The sequence below is a fragment of the Centropristis striata genome, chromosome 14 (assembly GCF_030273125.1).
Source record: "Centropristis striata isolate RG_2023a ecotype Rhode Island chromosome 14, C.striata_1.0, whole genome shotgun sequence".
NCBI classification, from domain to species: domain Eukaryota; kingdom Metazoa; phylum Chordata; class Actinopteri; order Perciformes; family Serranidae; genus Centropristis; species Centropristis striata.
Window position 1 is genome coordinate 5,957,047 of NC_081530.1, and position 24,201 is coordinate 5,981,247.

A 24,201-nucleotide genomic window follows, 5' to 3' on the forward strand; every position below is an offset into this window, starting at 1 on the left:
ACCAATAGTTTTTTTATTGCCATTGTGCATGAACTTTGACACTGCAGGTTACACAAGGAGTATCATGTAGTGAGTTGATGAACACTCTGACCTGCCAGTGATGTGCTCTGGTCACTCTCAGTGCTGGTTTTGTATCAGTTGATGGCTTTAGCAACAAACTACTTGCTGATCCAGCCCCCATGCTCAAAACCAAAGGAATGCAAGATGAGACACTTGTGTCAAAGAACGGACAACACGTTTTTTTCCTATTATTGCACACATCTAGTTTACCAATGCCGAGTATATGTGGGACATTGGGAAAGCCATAGCTCTTGGTAAGGTGCTGAAATGTCTTAAGAAACCACAACATTGCATTGAGCCTCTTTAAAAGCCAAATATATACAAAATATGAAAGGAACGTCAATGCAAGGATTCCACAAGCACACCAGATATCAAAATAAACGTGGGTTATGTTTCACTCTTGCAAATGAAAGCTGTGGATCATTTACACTTGGGCTTGGTGAGGCTTATTCAACAGCCTGGAGGATACACGAGATGTTCAGGATTTGTTGCTTGGTGGTAGCATCAGGGTGCCTACAACACTCAGTAATAACAGACAGACAGTGAGAGGGAGGCAGGCCAGTGTGATCCTTTTATCTGTGCATCAAACACATGAAGGCGCGACTGTATCTGCAACCAAACAACTCTTAGTACAGTAGCTAGGCTCTTACAGCAATCAAATGAAAAGGCTGTGAGATATTTTGGGAATGAATCATCATGAGTCTATTTATGTCTTGAATGCTAAAATCTCGTGGAATGCATTTAAGGGAATAGAAATGATCTGGATTATCAGAACAGTCTTAAATTTAGATATGCAGATTGGAGTTAGAAATTGTGCAAACACTCATCTTGTATGGCTATAATTCATTTTTAGCTTGTGCAAACCATGTGGCTACATCTACTGCTGCCCAGGACTGGGTTTCCATCCTCGATGCTCTCCTGGTATTGACTGAAAGGTTCTACTTATATAGCACCAATCCTGCCAATTCACATTTGTAATGTGCTGCTGATGATTATTTTATCATGCAGTCTGTTTCAAACATTAACTGATCCTTTGGCCACTTGGGGGAAGCAGAACAAGCTGGAAATCAACATGGTTTTTTATTATTGTTGTTCCAGCTATGGGTCCGCATTTACTTTTTTACCCTTCCAGCAGACATGGAGCAATATCAGAATCCATTTAGTCGTGTTTGTGTCCATCTGCTGAATATAAGTTCATTATTTACTCTCCCTTCAGCTCCACAAACACCTGAGAGAAATGGTAAATCATCCACCCTCTTTGCCAGCTAGACAATAACTTAGTCTGTATACCATTTGATGGTTGGCAGGTAGTGAACTGGAGGAGTTTGTGTGCATAAAACCAAAACAATTAGCTAAAAGAGGCTAAAAAAAAAAAAAGCAGAGTTGATGATTGTGAGATCAACACACTACAAGTAAGCCCTGTCATCCCTCTGCACATGATTGTTTGGACAGCATTTAAGAACTTCAGATTCTTTTGAAAAATTAAAAAACAAATGTTTCCATAGTAAGGTGCTGAAATACATTTAAAAAATACTCAAACTGCTTTTCTTGCTATCAGACATTTTAGTCATAATAGTGATTCCTGTGTATATTTTGTCATGGTTACCAGAACTCTGTCTTCCTAAGAGCACTGCTGATGCATGATGGGGCTAACACTAAAAAATTAATCTGTGATGCTCTACCTGAAATGAAATGAAATGTAGTGTACGAGCAGAGCAGGCTGTGCATCTTTTACAACAGATCAGAGGAACCCATTAGCTGAACTCAGGTGTGGCAGTGGGGGCATTGCACATAGTACAACCTATTTCTGTTATTTAGGCTGGGTGGATTGTGGCTGAATGTACTGCCAAGAATTGTGCATTAGTTCTCATCTATTCAACTGCACTTTTTGAGAAGTTAAAACCTAATGAGTGGTGCTTTCTGGTGGCTGAGGCTCAACTCGTACCATCCTTTAGTATGACCATGTCACTTTTGAAACACACTTTTAGTCAATTCCATACTCTTTGCCTGCTACAGACTGTCTGGTATGACCAATGGCTTCTGTTGGCAATGTTATCAATCCTGGCCAGCAATTATAATATGTTGCTGCTTTTTTTTTAATTCACAAATGTTGATACCAGCCTCAGAAATCCAGTATTGCTCTACTTTTGGCTCTACTTTTGATTAAATTGCACAAGAAAACAACATATTTGGCTAAAACTGAGGTTAAACTCATCAAATAAGATCATTATATGTCAGAAAAATGTTGGTACAACTATTCCTCCAACCTGCATCTCTAAAGAACCAAATGCTTTATGTGACAGTACTGCAGACTCGTCCACTTCTGGTCCACTGTTAGCAGGCTCAGGTGAGCCAATCACACACTGTGTGTAGGATATTACACAACCACTGTGTGTCTGCCAAGTCCCTGCCCAGCATGCTTTCATCAACACACACACACACCGGCGGCCAACTACTTCAACCCTCTAGCCTCTGCAGTTAGCTTTCACGAGTCGAGTCTCAGACTGGACTCTGGAACAGAAAGTAACGATTTGTCTGGGAATGAGAAAAACCTGGAATAAATGACAGTGACTCTAATCTGCTTTGTCAAGCTGCAGATATTTGTATGGACATACATTCCAAATTACCTGAGTATAGACTCCGATTGTGAAATACCTGAAGCGAGGCCAGATGCAGACACTGTGCAACCAATTTGAGGCCATTTGTCTTTCTTTTTCTTTCTTTTTTTGAACTTTGCCCAAATGATTTTTTCATTGCATTTTTAGACAGGATTTAACAATGTGACCTGGATAGTGTAAACATAATCCTGAATAGTACAGCTGTTTTCCTGTTAGGTATATAACACAGCAATACACAGTTTTGGTTTTTTTTTTTTTTTAAAACAAGCATTTTTCTTTCTTTTCATAGAGATATATGTGTGTATATATATGTTTAAAGAGCTTATTCATACTGTGAATGTTGAAACAGAACACAACACATAATTTAATCAGAAATATACTACCGGTTTAAAATGCATGCCCCTCCCCCCATCCATCGTGCTCTATTCTTCCCTCCGATTGCCTGCATATAATAACCCTTCTCCATCAGGTCCTTCCCTGCCAACAACAGCTCAGACATGATGCAGGACAGAACATTAAGGTAACGAGTCTTTGTGGTGGCGGTGGTGGTTATTTGGGACATTGTTGCTACGTCATGCAGAGATAGAAGGGGGGTGGGGGGGTCAGCACAGACAGACGGAGGCTCCCCTGGCAGAGCAGAGGGAGGTGTTGGTGGGACAGTCAGTGGTGATGGTCGGTGGTCGCCAGTGTGGATCCCGGAGGCAGAGGCCAGCTCTGCTCAAGTCTAGCTAATGGCCGGGCTGTCTGTCTGGGGGTCTGCAGTCTCTGAGGGTGAGCCGGGCTCCTCCAGGGCGTCTTCTGTGCTGGTGCTCGTGGAGACCTGAGTAGGGGCTCCGTAGAGCGATGTGGCCCCCTGGGGCTCTGAGCCAGAGGCCAGCTCCACGTTGTCCTCGTCCTCCTCGGGCTCCAAGGCCGGGATGAGGTGCAGGGAGCCGGGGAGTTTGACGGGGCAGAACGCCGAGCCCGTCGGGATGAAGTTGACCTTGTTTTTGTCGGGGCAGGAGAAGAGGGGGACTGACGCCGATGTGGACTGCCTGGAGCTGCAGAGAAACATATGCTGCGTCAGTGAGGATCACACAGTCCTGGGGCAGTAGACAGGTGTATCAAACAAACTATACCTCATCTCCTCAAAAGCTTTAATCTTCTCACAGCCCTCCGGCGGCTCTCGCTTGAACATGTAGCTGTTGTTGGGTTTGGGTGAGGAGGCAAACTTGGGCAGTGGTGAGCTGCTTCCGCTGTCTGTGAACACAGAGATAAAGCATAGAAACTCGCCCAAGGGTAATCAACTCCCCAGTTTTCAGGCACGTCTCGAGCATTTTTCATATCCATATCTTATGGAGTGGATGTGCTTACAGAGAGAAACAATCCACAATGATTCCAATGTGACCCCATATTTTTGATTTCATTTTTTGAAAGTTCTGAGTCCGTTGTCTTCTTCTCTGGTGTATTTAGTAAAGAATCTCTACAAGCTGTTGCTGAAATTACATCATTCTACAGTCAAAATATTGCAAATTTGCTTTTTCTTCCTTGTCTTTTTATTTTTGGTTATATAGAACTAGAACATAAATTAAAACATTTCTAAAGAAAGTTTGAGTGTGCTTGACTCTGGCCCGTGACTCTCACCCATACATTATTAGATAAGAACTTGAACTGTTTTCAAGGTGTCTGTCTGTCTGTCTGTCTGTCTGTCTGTCTGTCTGTAAGTAGTGTGTAACTTGTCATTTAGTGTCTAAAACTCGTCAGTTAGTGTTTAAAACTGATCAGTTAGTGTAAACTGAGTGAGTGAGGCTTTGGTAGCTAGGCAACCAGGGCCAGGTGGCGGCCACCAATCAGTGCAGAGCAATTAACTGAAATCAACTGCTCCTGTGAAGCCACTGACAGAGAGCGAAAGACAGCAAAACGTTCTCCTCGAACAGAAAGTATTTTTGGCTATAACGTCGCTCCTATGATTGATCCAACTTCACTTTGAGCATCCTGAGTTCTTCCTGAACATCTACATATGTGTTTTGTGAAGAAAAATGCAGAAATTGTCTTTTTAGAGCAATCAGAAGAAACTGGTACCACTGCTTTCCTCCAGAAATGTTCCCTCCTTTTTAACATGGCGGTCTATGAGGTTGTGGGTGTGTGTTGGTGGATCCTCTGTGCGTCCTACAACCAAACTATAACTCTGACAGTTTTAGCAGACCAATGTGAGTGAGAAGATGAATTCTCCTATGTTTCTATGTATAAATTATTTCTGTAGAGTGGTATCTGCAGTTTCCAAATTAATTTTTTGACAAATTTTTCTCTCCCTCTGCACTCTAGCGATGATGTCATCTACTCTAGCCTCTCCATAGGGTAACATTAGGGGGATTTTTTGGCGTGTTTTAGCCAAATATTTTGAAAACCGTTTGCCGAAACCCTTAGAAAAGTCATAGCAGACTTTTTCAAGCACACTCAATGAATCAATGAATAAAAATGATGCAGTTGGATGTTCTCTACCTTTATCTCTGTCATACAGTAGGTCCTCTGTGGAGTAAGGGCTGCCGTCGTGTGATCCTGGTGGGCAGGCAGGGGAGGGGCAGGGCGACAGGCTGGAGCAGCTGCTGGAGCGGCCGGGGGCTGAGGGAGTCTGGGTGTCCACGCTGCGGGTGCTGCTGCTGCGCTGCTGGGGAGGGAAGGGTGCCCGTCGCCCATCAGGGACCTCCAGGGACTGCAGAGTCCCACAGAGGAAGAACAGAATGCTAAGGTGAGTCCAAACAGTTAGATAAGCACGTAGGCTTACAAAGGGCTGGAAAATGTCTGGTAAATTTCCAGAAACTTTCCAGGGGAAAGTTAAGCTGGAGAATGTTTTTAAATATTCCAAACCAGAAACTTTACGGTAATTAAATGGTAATTGGGGGTGATTTAAATGACACATATTATATCCAGAAATAAATTAATTCACATGCAAAGTTTCCAACTTTGAAAAATCCCAGAAGTTTGCAACCCTACTGAGAAACATTAAATGAGGCAGAGACTGACCTTGAGCTCCTCCTTTTCTCCATTATCTTTGATGAAGACCTTCTCCAGCTCATGGTTGATGCCCTCCATGCTGCTGGGCACCCTGGAGATGGAAGGCTTTGGCACTGTGATGTTGGACAGCGGCATCTGGGCTGATTTCGACATGAAAACTGCTGCAGAACACACACACAGAAAAATTGGGTCCTTCTCTTCACCTGGCCAAGGCTTTGTATAGATGAACTGTTTTCCAAATCTAATATAATATGAGGGGTAGGGGTGGGCGATATGGCCCTAAAGGTTTATCACGATATTTCAGGGTATTTTTGCGATAACGATATTCTTGACGATATTAAAAAAGTATTGGTAATATATATATATATATATATATATATATATATATATATGGGTTTTTATCATGCTCATAGGTAATTTAGAAATGGTGTCATCAAGCTATTTATTTTATTACTATTCATGATTTATGTAAATGGTCAGCAATGGACTTATACTGAACATACATTATTGATGTTAATTTATGATTATGTATTTTATTTATTCTTTATTTTCTCTCTTTTTATTTCTAGAATTGGTTGATATCATGTGTTATAATATAATACCGTTAAGAACAAACTACCTTTGAAACTACTCTGAAATCTGTGACTGTCTCAAAAACACCAGATCAGTCAGAGTCTGGAACATACAGCCCAGCACCACTTAGACTGGGACATTAACTGGATCTGTCAGTTACTGTCAAAGCAGCTATGTGCTGGATTTAGTGCTCAAATTAGCAATTTTGTTTTGTCATATAGACTATTTATTTATTGCATTACCAAAAAAACATATCATCCTTGAGACAGATTTGACCTTACTGCCCAGTCCTATCTTAAATTATTTATTCAATATGAATAAACCAGACTGAATGGTGAATTTCAGCTGCTTTTACGGTAATTATTATAACATTCATTAAAAAAAGTTCCCTACTGTGACCATGCAAGATTATCTAATTACTTACAGTTACAATGGTTATTCAGTATTAAATTTTGTGCCAATCTAGCCATGCTATAAAGAACTTTTCATAGTATGCAATGTCATTATTCATCTCTTTCATAATTGCAATGTCATAGCCACAACTTTGACCCAATTGTAATAACTGCACACAAGCCAGACTGCCCCGGAGACCCTCAGACAGACCAAACTCTACTCACATGCACTGCAAAAAAGCCAACTTGTATTTTTTGGCCTAAAACAGTGATTTAAGTTGGTAAAACTTGGAAATATAAATTGACATTTAGGGCAATAATGTAAGTTAGCACAACAAAGGAAGCCAGTTGTCTGCTCAAAAACAAGTTGGTGAGTTTTTGTTACTTATATCTTTAAGTTGGGGTTCACAACAAGGGACAATAGTTCTGCTAACTCTTATTTCTTTGTTGTGAAATGCGGGAAAGCGGTGAAATTCGGTCATTAGCGAAAGCTAGCGACTAACTGATGCTAGCGGCTAACTGATGCTAGCGGCTAACTGATGCTAGCGGCGCTGCTTGTTACAGCTACAAGAGTAGCCATTAGCGTATCAATGCTAACTCAAAATTGTGGTCACAACATTAGCTGACATTTCATAGCGGCGTTACAATCGTGCCAATTCAGCACATTGCAGGAGTTAGCAGAAGTAAGTATTCAAAGTTATTACAATGTAAAATTATAAATTAGTACAACTTACAGTTGAGTTGACAAAAATCTGAATTCAGAGTTGAGCAAACTCAAAAACAAAACTTAAAATATTTATTTTAATTGTCCAACTTAAAATGTTATTGAAGTTTGTTGCCTTGAAAGTTTGAGTTCACCCAACTTTTATTTTTTTGCAGCGTGGGTGTATTATGCAATGTTGATAAATGAGTGAATTTGAATAAGACTACCTGAATGAGGCTGGCTGTGGAGGTGTGGTTGCTAGTGCTGGTGAGGGAGGTGAAGGAGGTGAAGGTGACGCTGTTGCAGTCGGTCCTTGTCCTTGTTTTGGCCTCCTCCTCGTTTAATGCGCTGGAGCTGCTGCCGGAGCTTTGCAACCTGCTGGAATCAAAAAGGAGAAGACAAAGGAGACATAAGATAGAAGAAATAAAGAAACATTTAGCAGCTTGGTGGACAGGGAGGTTATTATATAAGTGCACACAAAACTCCATCATGAAATGTTTCCTGTAGCGTCAGACTTTGTCGTGTCTGCAGTGATGTTTCTGTGGGATCTCAGCAGTAGCAGCTGCTGCTTTTCCACTGAGAATGTGATGACAGTGGTCCTATACATATAGCCTATACTAAAACAAAATGAAAATTTCCATAAATCAGATGACTCGAGAAAGAAAAGAGAGAATCAACAATACAAACTGCATAGACTTGGGAAATCTTTTGATATTTTTGATTCGCTGAATGAGAAGCACCAGATTTTAATTAAAACTGAGCAAACTCTGAAGGAAACTGGAAGAGGTGTTCTTAAAAGTCTTCCAACAACAGAACACTGCTGTTTCTTTCTGCCACAGTCAGAATGTCTGGATGCACGGGTATCCTGATGTCATCCTCCTTTTCTCCTCTGTCCCTCCACCATCTCTTATAGTTTTAGATTCTCTAGAGCAGTAGTTCTCAACCTTTTTGAGTCGCCCTCGCTCACTGAACAGAATCTCACACGCATAGTTCAGATCACCCAAAAAAGAAACAAAATGACCAAAAAAAGACACAAAACGACAAAAAAAGACACAAATTGACCACAAAATGATCAAAAAGACACAAAATGACCATAAAGGACACAAATTGACCAAAAAAGACACAAAATGGCCCAAAAAAGAAACAAAATTACCTAAAAAAGACACAAAATGACTAAAAAAAGTAAACAAAATGACCAAAAAAAGAAACAAAATGACAAAAAAAGACACAAAATGACCAAAAAAATACATTAAATGACCAAAAAGACTAAAGACACATTAACACAGTGGAGACAGAGCTGACTTGGCGACCCCCAATTGGGGTCCTGACCCCAAGGTTGAGAATAGCTGCTCTAGAGGGAGTAAACCAAAAAAATGGAGATGCTTTCCATCGAACCAATACAAGTCCAGTAGATGTCACTGTTCCCAGTAATCACCTGCACCCTGGTTAGATTGAGATTCATTACCTTGAAGCAGATGAAGACCACACCGCCACTTTATTAGGTACACCTTGCTAGCTAATAAAGTGGCTGGTGACTGTTTATCTGCATTAGCCTTCTGTGTGTCTTCCACATCAGTACTCCAGGACATGCCCAGACACATTCCCTCACACTGGCCTTCTTTACTGTACAAACAATGCAGGCTCTGTCTGAAACATTACTATGTGATTGGTATATTTGGGCCACTGAATCAGTTACACAGTTCAGTCCTACAAGTTCTTGTTTCCCTCTCAGCCTTCACTGGGCCATGCTTTCCTCAGGTTATTCTGCAACAGACCAGCGAGATAACAACAGCATGCACAGCCTCAGCTGAATATTTTACAAAGCAATACTCTACAAGTTTAACAAACAACATGTGAGGCAAAGATGCAACTGGTGCAAAAATGTGTAATGGGCTTTTTTATATTATTAAACAATGTATACATTAATCCAATTCATTTCACTTTTATTTCTATAGCCCAGAATCCCAAATCACAGATTTGCCTCAAAGGGCTTTAAAGACTGTACAGGACACAACAGCCTCTGACCTTTGACCCTCACAGCAGACAAGGAGAAATTTTTTAACAGGGCGATGTCAGAACAACAAAGCAGAGATTGCTGAACAGTGCAGATGTTTGAATCAGCAGAGAAACAAACATATGACATAAGCAGAGAGCATGAGTGGATATGATTGATATGGAAGTAATGCGTCTAAAATGTAGCTGTGCTGTTGTACTAGTCCAGTTTAATCAGTGGTGGAATGTAACTAAGTACATTTACTCAAGTACTGTACTCACATAAATTCTTATTCTAAAACTTTTGTGAAGTTACAATCAAGGTTATAATAGTTTTGGATTTTTCATTAGTTTTAGTTTTAATTTCGTTGTGAATTTTTGTCTTCAAATTCAGTTAGTTTTAGTTAGTTTTAAAAGTGAGTTTGCTAGTTTTAGTTTAGTTTTTAGTTTTTGAAAATGCTTAGTTTTAGTTTAGTTTTATTAGTTTTAGTGTTAGTTTTAGTTTTTTTGTAATGGGTATGTGCCTTAATTTCCTTTGGTTTATCCATCTCAGCCCCAATAAGGTTATTGACTCTTACAGTTCCAGGTGTTTTGTATTTTGGTTCTAGTGTAGACATCCCAGTCTCAGTAAACATATTCACCATGTGTTCCTGCATGTTGAAATAGAAACACTGAATTATGAATGAAAAAAGTTGACAAAAGAATGAAAGAATGAAAAGAATGAAAAGACGAAAACTAAGGACATTTTCACTATAATTTTAGTTAGTTTTGTAACCACAAAATACAGTTTCAGTTAGTTATCGTTTTTTTAAAAACTTTAATTTTTATTTTTACTTCAGTTAACGAAAATGTTTTTTCAATTTTAGTTTTTGTTATTTTGTTAGTTTTCGTTAACTATAATAACCTTGGTTACAATGAGCTTGACCTTTGGCCTCCCTAATCTAATCTGTTCATCCTTCACTCCAAGTACATTTGTGGCAAATTTGAAGAAATTTCTTATAGGCGTTCCTGAGATATCACGTTCACGTGAATACGACAGAAGGGCGACCTGAAAACACCTCTGACTACAGCCGTCAATGAGCGGAGACATGAAAACACACAAACTCCAACTCCCCTAGTGTCAGATACAGACAAGATAAGACAGATGAGTCGAATTATGCAGACTAATATCCCTGCAAAGACTTCTGTAGCTGTTTAAAGCAGCTGCACAGCTCAGATCTGTCTCCTGTCCTCTTCCTCCTTGTAGCTTGTCTGTTGACATCTGTGGAATCTGTGTCAGTGCTGTCCCTCTGCAGCCTTGTACCTCAGTAACGTGCCTGTGCACACATTAGTGAGGGCTGAGCTGTCATCCGGCTGGCCCTTATTGTTCCTATTGCTGCAGGAGGCGGAGAGGAGCCAGCTGGAGCCTGGCTGACCATAAATTGCAGCGGGTTATGGCCATTGCAAAGAGGGGAAGTGGGTAGGTAAGAGTGAGATAGCGTTATCTGCCAGCTCCCTGCTGCTGCTGAGTATCAGCAGGGTGGAGCTGATAGTACCACGCTTGGTGAAGCTTCACAGGCTGTCCGTCACTGCTGTAAACCATCAGCACCATAACACAGCAGATTATCCTACTGTTTCATCACTTCTGCCACGTAGAAAATGCTCAAACTCAAAAACAAACCTGCCTACATTTCCTATGTGTGACACTGTTGGCCCACTTCAGATGAATCCATTAAGTACTGGGCTACACCTTAGGGGTGGGCGATATGGCCCTAAAAGAATATCACGATATTGCAGGCTATTTTTGCGATAACGATATTCTTGACGTATAGGAAATACTTAAAAAGATATAGAAAACATGATTTTTTTTTAAGTCTGTGTAAATAATTAAATATCTAAAATGTAGTTTGAAGTGCAAATCTCAACAGTTGCCAAATACAAAAAATTTACTCTTGACTCTTGAGTATGAGAAAATAATAAAAATAACCATTTAGGGGTTCCGGGGGCGTATTTTAATGAAATTTTGTAAAGGAGAATAAAGGTTATTGTATGTTTTATATAAGGCATCTTATTTTGACAGTCTTCTTGTGCATTCTGTGGCGGATTCTCTTAACACACTGTGCTCTTATTTTGAAAGCTGCATGTGTTTAGCGACAGGGAGTAAGTAGCTTTTTGTGATTAAAACAACTTTAACCACTACATCAAGAAGTAGGAATGTTGCCAATATCATGATATGCATTTTTTTTAAACCATAAAAAAAATATACCGATATTATCATGAATGATACGATATGGCACACCCCTACTACACCTTAAGGTTTTTTTTGGTATGTATTTGTTTACATTTTGCCAGCCACCTATAAATAAGAAGAAAGCATGAAAATATAATGTTTGAAAGATTGTTTGAGCTGGATTCGAATTCATAACAGCAAAATCAAATTGCTCATGTCCCAGCACCTCTACATCATGAGCTAGTCAAGCTCACCTTTTAACTCTGCGGCAGCATTATATTGAGCCCGAGGCCTCCTTCATCGTCCAGGGCAACATTTTGTCTTGGACTGATCTAAAACAACTGGTTACCTTGAGCTGCACATCAAACATATTTATCAAGTTTCTGCCTCTCTCTCGACCGAGGCTACTGTCATATTTACTGCCTCATTAGCCCAATACCAAACACTGGCCCTCATTTATCAAATGAGGGTAGAAACCAGCGCAGATCTGAGCTCGCTTTATTCCAAAAGGAGAAGAATTTCTCAGAGGCAGAAAGTGAAACGCTGACGTCCAACAGCTGCGACACAACAAACTGGTTTTGTTAGGCAGCATAAAAAGTGAAAAGGAAGGAAATCAGTGATGCTGTCAGCAGAGTAGCAGTGGACCATTCAACTCCTGGTGAGGTTGGAATGTACACTACCGGTCAAAAGTTTTAGAACACCACAATTTTTCAATTCTTTATTGAAATTCAAGCAGTTCAAGTCCAATGAACAGCTAGAATGGGTACAAAGGTAAGTGGTGAACTGCCAGAGGTAAATAAAAAATGGTAAGGTTAACCAAAACTGAAAAAGAATGTACATTTCATAATTATACAAAAAGGTCTTTTTCAGGGAACAAGAAATGGGTTAAAAACTAAAAGCAGTTCTGCAGCAACGGAGGTTGATCAAGCCTTGAAAGTTGCTAAGTTGCTACCATTCCTACAGGTGTCCCAACTTTTCTTGATCACTTACAACCTACAAGTTGCTCCACATTTATGGGAACTTCTGCAACAGAGTTGGGAAGAACTTCTTGAAGAATATTTGATTTCCATTGTAGAAAGAATGCCACGAGTGTGTTCAGCTGTTCTATCTGTTAAGGTGGCTACTTCGATGAGTCAATAGTTTAGAATACATTTTCCTTTCTAAACTGAGTCTATGATTTATTTTTTAACTTTAATTTGTTACATGCATTAATTTCAGAGTACACTGAGACATTAAACTGCATAATTTTCAATAAAATTCTGGAAAAGTTGGAGTGTTCTAAAACTTTTGACCAGTAGTGTATATATAATATAAAGGCCTATATAATATCAAAATATTGACATTTTTCACTTCTTTACATTTAGTAAGAATTATGTCCCAGTCAGAGGAGCAAGATCTGATCGTATCCTCCGCTCAGCAGAAACTTCTTCTGTTAGGAAGCTGATAGACTTATTAAGGTCTTCCACTTCCTCAGCAGACACGTTCTTCTTTGGACCCATGTAGTCCGGTTTAGCTAGCTCTGCTATTTTTATTCCGTCCTTTATCCCAGAGGTAAATCAGGCAGGTGTCGTACCAGGGGTCTCGACGATCGGCCCAATGTCCTTGATCCAAAATCAGTGGTTGGGAAGTCGAGAAAAATAGTCAAAAGCCAAACACCACCACACAGAAACTAAAACAAACAGACCGGCGGGGAGCGTGATCCAAGATCCAACAGCCTCCAGACAAACATCTACTAAACAGCTGCTGACAGTAATCTGAGCTCAAACACGCCACGCTCCATTAGCTGAAGATAAGGAAATGTGCCCAACATGTTGTGTTAACATCCTATTAGTTAGATGGCTTATTTAATGTAGGGCTGGGCGATACATCAATATAAAAGATGTATCAATATATTTTCAAATGTGATATGGAATAAGACCATATCGCATATATTAATATAGTTCAAATTTGCACTGTGATCCTTGCTCCAGGCAAGCTGCTTTATATATAAATATGTTTGTAATGTTTGTTATTCTTTTCTCATATAAATATATTTATTTCAGAAAAAGATTGACCTATTTAATTTCATAGGTTTTTTTTATTTTAGATTTTTTTTTTTATTTAAATGTGCACTTTATGGAGCTCTGATTTAAAAAAAAAAAAAAAAAAAAGGTTCTCCTGTTATACAGTATTTATGTTCACTAAAATAAACAGTTTTAATAAAACTACTTGTGACATGTCATATTTGACTTTGACTGAACATTTGCTCTTACTTTGCAACAAATATCAGGATATATATCTTATATGGATATTCAGCCTAAATTTATCAGGAAATTACTTTTGGTCCATATCGCCCAGCCCTAATTTAACAGATTTCATTTGCAGTGTAAGCATTTTGAAATCAATTTGATATGAAGCCAAACATGGGACAGGTGGGGACTAGGTGTTACATTTGACTTGGTAGCCGTAACATTGTGTAACATCATGAGACTGATTACTCCGGTCCACTTGGCAGCGTTAATGCAACTCGAAGTTGTTTAACAAACTGTCAATAAACCAAAAAAGAGGCAAAAAATGTTTAAAAAAAATAGTCACTAGGGGGTCTGAAAAGTCACTAAGTTGGCAACACTGAAGGAAGGGCTTCCGGGATTCCGGGGAGAAAAATTTGATTTTTAAAATCATTCCATAAAAATAAAAAAATGTACATGAATCAATTTTTTTTTAGTTAGTTTGCATTGGTTGCAATATATTGTGTCATATCATACTATTGTTGTGTCTAATCTTTATGGTGGGGGGATTCCTCAACATGTTATTCAGTAGTTTATCTTGGGATTTAAAGGATGACAGCCAACACTTAAGTGCTCATGTCAATCCTGTTGATGTCCATGATCATTACTGTACTTAATGGCATATTCCTTTACTGCTGCATAATTGCATATGGCTCCATGTTGTGCAAATATGTAGCCATTAATATCAAACAAAAGGTGTGGCCTACATGTATTTGCATCTCTATATTCATGTTAGTGTCATACCTGTTTGTGCTGGTTGGCGTTGCCCCAGGAAGCAGAGCGTTGGTGGCTGCTCCTCTTCTCTCTTGTTTCCTCACTCCAACATCCAGGAGTCTGAAAAGAACATTACAATTACACATTAATATTCCAACAGCTGGATTTTAAACATTGTTCTCACTGACTCTTGAAGGATCATTGTCCAGATTTTTACTAATCTATCTCCTATAGTTTACTAAACTCCCCTCTGGAAGGGTTATCGGGACAGGTACGGCAGATACAACTCCAGTCACTTTTATGTTTTTTATTTTCTCAACATACACAACAAGCATCCACACACTGGGTAGCTGTTACACAATGATAGCCTACCGCTAGTTAGCTTATTAGTGGCGACGTTAATTAGAAAAGTAAACAGTGACGTTGATTAGGTTGTAAACCTGTAATGCAAACATAAACACAAAACCCAGAATTAATGAACGAAATTATACACTCATTCATATGATATTTAAACATCAACCATGCTAGTCTGCAGCTACTCACCGGCAAGGCGTACCAGTCCTGACTACTAAATAAATGAAACCAAAACCATAAAGTGAGACACCTGCTGGAAAGTTCTACAATCATTCTGATATATTACTTTGGATGCTGTTATCTTTAAAGTTAATAAGTTATGATAACATTGTTCTCACTAAAGTTTGGCAGTGAGATTATCAATACCTTTAAATGGTCCAGCAGTGGATTATTAATCTGATAAAACCATAAAGGCAGTGTGGGCAGACACAGTGAAAGCTGAGGTGGGCTGTGCAACACAATGGGAGAGCACACATTATTTGTGGACAACAGGCACGGCTAGAGCCTCGTCACGCGGTTCAAAATGAATGTGCTTGTTAAAACGGCGCTCTAATGAAGTGTGGAGGTATGACTAGGACAGTTGATCTCATGATAAAGCCAGCTAGCCAGTCAACCGTATCATTACACACATCATTTGCAGCATCATCAGGGGAGAGAGATACAGCCTCACAATGACGTTCACAAATCAGCCGACCTAACGTTACCTAACATGGGTCACAAAACAACACACATGTTCAAGCTAGTAACCCAGATTTAGCCTTCTCAGCTAAAATAGCTAACAGTTGCAATTTGGGTCATCATATAACATCGCTTGAAATTGTCAAATCTGACCCAATATTACAGTTACAAGAGCATTAACTGCCCAACACTGAAATTGAATTAAAATGTTTAACCGAGAAGTTGTTAAGTTACTTTCAATTAGTTGATGGGGTGATATCTGCATTAAATATCGACCATACAACGCCATGTCTCAACAGCGCTATCTTAACTAATCATCATGTGTCCTCGGTCCTCAGTCAAATCCACCCATAGATCCGCCTCTCACTCCTCCACAGTCCAAATATGGTCTGCTCCCAGTCTCCCAAAATAAGATGCTGACAGACGTAAAGAAAGATGGCGACGAGTGTAACGCTGAACTCGAAGCAGTCCACAAACCAACAGGTGACATCACGGTCACTATGTCCATTATTTATACAGTCTATGGTGCTATGCACTTATGATTGGGGAATAGCAGATATTCAAGTGTACTTGCATAAAATATGGTTGTTTTTCTTCAAGATTATGTTCAAATATATTTTACCCAAATATATTTAAGTTCCCTGTGAATGGCCAACCTTCAATTTTGTAAATTCCCTGTTTATTCAGGTTTATTCCCATAAATTCCTGTTAATTCCCATGGAAACTTTCCAATTTTGCAACCCTAAACTAATCACAAGAGCACATCCGAGCTGAGGGCACAGAAAATAAACAATCTGTGAGCCCAATATGATTAACCTGCCAGAATCATTACAGTTTCATTCATTGCCCAGCAATGTCCTAACAATGCCCTTAATGTTGCATGGATTTTTGGGTCAAGATAAAAAGATAAAAAAAGAAAAAACATTGTCCTGACAAGACAGGCTACAGCCCAGGCAGGCAGGAGTAATATATGAAGATATCCCTGCATGTAAACATCTTTCAAGCAGCACCACCACTCATGCACACTCTCAGAATAATGCCTTTGTGTGACCTCAATAGTTAATCATAAACTGTTAGATAAGAGCAAAGAGGTCATCTGGCTTTTGAAGCCCTACAGATGCGTAGGTGGGAAATGTCACACAACATGGAAAAAAACAGGATGTATAGACAAGTGTGTGTGGGAACATCTGAGGCTGAACAGCATGAGAGGATCACAGGAAAGGGCGGGGATAGAAATTAAGGTCAAGAATACCTTAATCAGGATTCAAACACTGGATAACCAAAGCAATAACAACATGGTGCACTTTAGAGAAAGGAGGGGAGCTGGAGAGTTTCCAATCAATCAAAGATAAATATGATTTGAAAGGAATGGTGTGATCCAAATTTTGATAAATTCTTATAAAGAAACCAAAACCAGAGACAGAGAATTATAACAAATAATATCATTTTTTTTTAAACGGGAATCAGAATTTAACATAAAAATCCCAGATGAAGATTGCCAAAATATGTGGAATATACATCAAACATCCACCAACTCACGGACGTGGAGGAAATTCTCATGGAAAAACCTGATTCGTTTTTTTTAAATCATGCCCAAGGTCAAGAGTAAATGTATGAATAAAAATCCACCATGCTGGAGAGAATGTGGAGTTTCCAGGGCGGATCACTCTCATATATTCTGGAACCGCCAAAAAATTGCTTGCAAAAAAGTAGCTTGCTAAGCTAACTACTTAGCTAACTTCTTGGCTAAGTAGTACAAAACCTTTTTTTCTTCATAAAGTATGAGAGGCAAAATGGAAATAATGATCTGTTGTTATCAAAAAACAGGATATTTAAAGCATACTTGTAATATTCAATCATAAAATAAGTTGATATCAAAAGATTGAGCACAGAAACACACACCAGACACATTAAATAACATGGGAAATGAATGAGGGTAATTTTGGACCATGTTGTGCATTAGAAGGGGGGGTCAATATGTTGTGCATCAAAGGGTTAAGGTACCAATGTCAAGCCAATATCATTTGCAAACCATCATATAATAATGGGCCACAGAGCGCATCAACTGACTTTCTGTCACCAAAATGCCACATGACTTCCAAGCTGTAGGGGACAGGACACAGCCTGTAGGGGGAGGGGTGTGGGAGGTTTGCTTACCTGTGTGGATTTATCTTTCATACAAGATGGGTAGTGCACATTGGGGTCACGGGGCCACTGCCCAGTAAGGTGCAACTTAGTAATAGTGCAAAGGGAGGACGTCCACCAAATAGCCCCTGAGCTCCACACCTGCTGGGATTTTCTCCTTTCAACTGCACGGATGAAAAGACAAGAAAGAGACAGAACATTAGCTCAGTGTTAGTGGGACATTAGTAGTAGCAGAGAATTAGCACCTAAATCTGCAACTCTACACAGCTATTCACATTTCCAGCTGGTGATTAAAGTCAAACACCTGGCAAGCTAAGGCCCTTTTAGGGCTGGGCAATATATCGATATAAAAATATATATCAATATATTTTTAAATGTGATATGGAATTAGACCATATTGCATATATCAATATAGTTCAAATCTGCACTGTGATCCTTGCTCCGGGCAAGCTGCTTTATATATAAATACTAGGGTGTGTCATATTTAGGTCTTTTGTAATGTTCGTTATTCTATTCTCATATAAATGTAATTATTTCAGAAGAAGATTGGCCTATTTCACTTCATAGGCTATTTTTATTTAAAATATTTTTATAAGCTTGATGGAGCTTTGATGTTAAAAAAAAGGTACTCCTGTTGTTATACAGTATTTATGTTATGTATTTATGCACTTAAATAAACGGTTTCAATATATATATATATATATATATATATATATATATATATATACACACACAAGTATTTTTATCGGGATATGACTTTTGGTCCATATCGCCCAGCCCTAGGCCCTTCCCAGGCTCAGTACTGCTATGGAATTGAGTATGTTTCTTTCCATCTTAACAGGCACATATTCATTGTTCTTTCTGCTCAGAAAAATTGCAATGCAACTGCCTCCATTAAATTTCCTGCCATCTCCAACTGTCAACAAAACTCAAATAGGTGTTTTTACAGAAAACACTATTATCCGACAAGCATTGAACTTGGTAGATTTCAGTCATTTGCTGCATTATACCAATGTGGTGACACTGTATCTTAATCTGTGCAGTGCACTGGTAAAGGCTGCCAAAGCTGAGAGAGCTTGAGAGCTAGAGAGTCATTTTTTTTGCTGGAGCGAAAACAACAAAAAAAGGAAAAAAAAAAAATTGTGATCACTAAATCCACAAGTCTGAACCTTTTGGTCGTAGCCAATGTATGCAATTCAAATGGTGTTGAGAGATTCGGTATGCAGAAATGTTCAAAAAAACACAGAATGTGTTAAATGTTTCTTATAAAACGACATGGTATTAGCATAAAGTGGGCATGTCTAAAGCGGAGACAGAGTTCCTCTGACCTCATGACCTCATATCATATCATTTACTAACTGAAACCAAATGAAACTGCATGAATTAATTTACCGGCTCCATGAACTGTATGAAGTAAATTGTGAATATGAATCAATTAACATTAATTGTGTAACAGTTTTTATGCGTATTTTGCAAAAAATAGCATGAAATGACAATTTACAAAATAATTTACACCTAGAGTTGTTGAGAAAGAGAATTGATCAGCATCATAATCAGAATGGTTAGAATTCAGCTGATAGCAACCATAATGGCTAGTGACGGACCTCAAGGAACTGAACTGGCACCCTTCCTTTTCACCTTCTACATATCAGACTGCCAGGTTTATGTCACTGTGGGTGCAGTGGGTTTATCAGAGCTTTTTAGCTGAAAACAGCTGTTTGCTGCTGCTGGAAACAAGGTTGGTGTGAGCATTGTTTCTGGGCTGTAAAACCCAAAAAATAAGCCAAAAGATGCCAAATGGCCCTGTAGAGCGGAGGGGGACTGCAGCTTTGGGGGTCATTCTTTGTGGTTTTGTGACTATGTCGTACAATTTTCACATTACACATTGTCATTTGACCCATTATAAATACATAAAGTACTGATTACTGCAACTTTAATCTTTAGATCTTTAGGGATGTTATTCTATAACCGATAACCCATGTTAACTCATAAATAACCACTGACTAACCAGATTAACATTTTTAAATGTCCTACTTTAGAATCTGGAAGTCACAAAATACAATAACAAGGCCTGTCCTCAGTGCAGCAAACAGCTTATCTAATTTTATTTCATTCTTATTTTATTTAACTTTATACAGAAATAGCAACATGCTGCTCGACATGCTGTGGAAGGCCAGAGCCATGCAAACATCAATTTTAGTTTTTTGAATTGAACCGCATGTGTGTCTACGAAAGTCGGCAGCTGTCTCCAAAACAGAAGTATGTCGGAGCTGTGTTGTACACACGAGCAATACTTGCTCAAATTCTCATTTGTTTATCAAGGTGCAGTGCTGTGGAATGACATAAAACATCTAACAGAATCATGTTCCTCTTTAAATACTTTTAAGACCAAGCTCAAAAAATCCCTATAGATGTTCTACACCTTTGTATTTGTTTTGTTTAAATTTTGTTTGTATTTTTTTTATTTTCATCTAGCTATGTAATTTAAGTAAAGTATAGATGCTTATGGGTTTAAGAGGGAGGGTCGTGTATAAGCCCTTTGGGCTTTTTGATCTTTCCTGCATTTTCTTTTACTGTTTCTTGTACTGTTATTTCCTAACAATTGTATGTTTTTTAAGTGCAAACAACAATAAATAAATAAATAAATAAATAATACTTGCTCAGATGATACTAGAGGCAGACCGATATATCGGCAGGCCGATATTTGCATTTTTTACTTGTATCGGCATCGTCCGATACCTGCGTGCATTCGCTGATCAATTAGCCCGTTTCACTGAGCCAACAGCAGGCAAGGCTCGGTGCAACATCTCCATTCTCTGGTGAGCTGCTGCTGATACCAGAAAAAAGAAAAACACATCAAATATGTGGATCATCTGAGGCGCCACCACCTCCAGGCCTAGAACAACATACACAATGTTTGCTATCCAACTGTTAATATGTTTTGTTTGTTTTGTTGATAAATGTTTCTTTTTTTGTTTAAATTAAGACTTGTGTAACATTTGTTATCATTGTGTCATTTTTATCATGTAAATGGAGGGAGAAAAGGCAATATCGGCTTCAAGAATCGGCCCAAAAAAAATCGGCAGCACATATCGGGGATCAGTTAAGTTACTGATGTCAAAATAATCGGCATCGGCCTTAAAAAACCTGTATCGGTCGACCACTAGATGGTACCAATGTTGCAGGATAGTACCTCGCTTGACTGACCGGCCTCAGGAAGCATGTATGATTACCTTGCCCTGTGGCATCATAAAAGTCCAGCCGACACCACTGCCAGCTGCCTCTCCCCCAGTAGCCCATGAGTTTATTTAAGAAATATATTGTATAGCCTATTTTTTTTATTTTACCATGCAATAAATATAGCTTTAATTACTTAAAACACTTTTTTCTTTTTAAACTGGTATTATTAATTACTAACATCCCTAATTGACATGTTTTAAAAAACTCAACTAAATGACTAATGACCACAACAATATCTAAAAAGACTAAAATATCCATAGCAGAATGAAAAATAAGATAAAATATAATGTAGTAATGTTAACTCATCTATTTATCTCAAATGTCTGGCGGCCTTTCATATGCTATCTGTGTGTGTGTGTGTGTGTGTTTATTGGGTGCTGGCAGTTGTCCAAAACAAAAGCCACCCTGGCTTGATTCATGCCCCACCTCGGTCACCCCGACCAAGCTGACCTGACCACGCTGCTGATATCATTATATCCAAGAAGGGAAAGAAGCTAATTCAAGTGCATATGGTGGCCTGACATATCTTTATCCAGATCAGATCTAAAACATTAGAGCTAACTGCTCTGCACAGGAATATGTAGTAAAGTGTAGTAGCATTCACATGTGCCATATGTTGGCTTGATTACAAAAAATGCCATAGATAGTTTAGTGTATTTGCAATAACATTGTATTCTTCTTTGCAGACAGATGATATTCTCGTCTGTTCATCTTTGACCAATAGTATTTGTATATGTATGCATGTTGATGCAGAGGCAGGCCTGCTCATCCACAGGGCTGTGTTTATGTCTCAGACTGCTAGGCCCCAATGTTGCCATAGAGCTACCAGCACACGACATATTTTTCCGTTTCAAAAAGATGGTAAACAACCTAAATGTCACTATTTAATAAGGAGCGTCCAGGTGTCCAAAGCAGATTGTGAAAAATCTGTCTAATCATCAGTATAATAAACATCGTAGAGCCCTGTTTATCTTCGACAGAGTAGCTGCATCATCACCACAGGCATCCATAGCCACATATTTACCTCATCGCAGGAAGGAGAATGAATGCGTTGTGATGACAACTGCATTAACTTATTTCATTTCTATCGCAATTGTTACACATCTGAATAAAACACCCAAACAGCCTTACCTCCGCTGTGCTAAAAATATGACCAATATTATGATAGAAACTGAAACATGGTTGCATGAGGTAGCATACAGTGGAAATATAGATTATGTATTGCGTATATATTATGTATGTTTTCTATGTTTAAAGAGTCAATAATCAGATCCCTAATGTATTATACCCAGTTATAAGGCTAGCCAACTAGCCTAGCATCTCGCCTTGATAAGGGCACTTAAATCGTAGCAAGACAGAGCGGCTCCTCGCTAAACTGATCCTGGTTTGGAAAGCTTGACATTTTTAGGTGATCCGGCTCGGAAGGAAAGTTCTTAAGGTTAATTAAAAAAAACACAGCTTTTGTCTGAAAAATGAGAAGTCGCTTTCAAATTCGGCGTACATTCAATTTGTAAAATTTCCCTCATTTGAATGAAAATGGGACATTTAGAGCTGCTTCTCTGATAATTTCCACCAGCGCCTCTCACCAAAACACAACGTGGATCCCGATGACGAATATCAGGGAAAATAGTTAAGGTTTAGATTTTTAGTTTAAACTAATGTTGGATATATAACTATACATACGCCGTACCATAGAGTACCATGTACTTATTTGGAAAACATTATTGGTTCTCTGCTTAAATGCGAGTATCGTGTTCATTATTCGCGAAAACCTCCAATTGTGATATTTTTAAAGCTAGTTTGGCATCACTGTCGCTACATACGAGACAGAACGAAACTTAGCACAAGTTAGCACCAAGCTATCTGAACGATGATAGGCGCCTCAAAGGTAAACTTAAATGACTTGACATGACGCATGTACCTGTGGAAAGAGCCGCGTAGGGAGCGCGTTGGTGAGCTCGTGCCTTCCGGCCGCGAGAGTCTCTGCGTGGGGACCAGCCTGCTGTCCGAGCCGCTTCCACCGGGTTGGCGGGACTGGAGCACCGGGACTTGGTCGGTCCTGTGTTGCTCCCGGCTACTGAGAAGGAGCAGGAAGCAGAGCGGGTTGGGCTGTGCTCATTTCTACGCAAAAGGTGGTACGGCACCGTGGCGCGGATAGGCTGCAACCGGAGCGGTGGTGCTGTTAGTGCAGGAGCAGAAGGAGCAGGAGGAGGTGTTAGTTTAACCCGCTGCTGGATCAGCTGGCTGCTGCCGGGGATGCTGACATGGTCGGCAACGTTAAGATGACGAAGATGTTTATCGTCACACTGTTAAAATAATCGCCAAGTCATTTTTTTTGTCAAAATTGTTTTTTTTTTTGTTTTTTTTTGCCTAAATCAGGGGTGTCAAACTCAAATACACAATGGGCCAAAATGTAAAACTTGAATAAAAATCGCGGGCCAACATTGAACAAATAAACCTTTTAATATATACCAAACATGTTTTGCTTTAACATTAAATATGGAACCAGCAACGCTTATAAACATACAATATATAACTAAATAGTGCAGACATGCAAAATCAAATTTCAAATAAAAAACACATCAATGTCATTCATTTATTAAATAAAAAAATAAATAAAAATCGTATGCCTCTTTTCTATTTGCATCCTTCTGATTTAAATATCAAAATAAAGTTTTTCAACAGGTTAATACATTTAAAAATAAAATATTAGCGGTACACGCGCCGTATAATACCGGCGGGTCAGCTTTTATAGTACAATAATAATAATAATATAATAATTTGATATTGGCTCGCGGGCCAAATAAAATTACACTGCGGGCCAAATTTGGCCCGTGGGCCAGAGTTTGACACCCCTGGCCTAAATCATCTCATGACGCCGGCCACCTATGGTAAAATCACCTTCATCCTCAGTTGATCAGATCATGTGATTTTACCCCTTTAAGATCATCACTTCTTTGACAATTTGCCACATTCACAGGCATCAGATAAGAACCCAGCAATGAAGAGCTCAGTTTAGTTTATTAGTGTTTTGTTGTTGACGCTAATATTGGTAACACTTTATTTTGAAGGTGTCTACATAAGAGTGGCATGAACGTGTCATAAACATGACATGGGATGTGTCATGAACATTAATGACACTTTGAAGTAACATAAATCTGACACCGACTGCTTTTTAACCTGTTGTGGCTGTATTTTTGACACTACACACACAAAAAAATGACATACTGTGTTCTTCAACGTGTCCTAACCCTCACTGCCA

The 24,201-nt window shown here is 39.1% G+C and overlaps 1 protein-coding gene across 1 annotated transcript in view; it reads right to left on the reverse strand.

Moving 5' to 3' along the window:
- Window positions 1-24,201, reverse strand: part of glcci1a (glucocorticoid induced 1a) — a 26,803-nt gene continuing 2,602 nt past the window's right edge. The window contains 12 exon segments of the mRNA XM_059350270.1: window positions 1-3,718; window positions 3,797-3,917; window positions 5,160-5,370; window positions 5,682-5,833; window positions 5,876-5,951; window positions 7,568-7,646; window positions 7,648-7,718; window positions 14,553-14,642; window positions 17,712-17,863; window positions 22,861-22,889; window positions 22,891-22,966; window positions 22,969-23,245. Coding sequence (XP_059206253.1) covers window positions 3,403-3,718; window positions 3,797-3,917; window positions 5,160-5,370; window positions 5,682-5,833; window positions 5,876-5,951; window positions 7,568-7,646; window positions 7,648-7,718; window positions 14,553-14,642; window positions 17,712-17,863; window positions 22,861-22,889; window positions 22,891-22,966; window positions 22,969-23,245 — 1,650 coding nt within the window. The 3' untranslated portion in view covers window positions 1-3,402.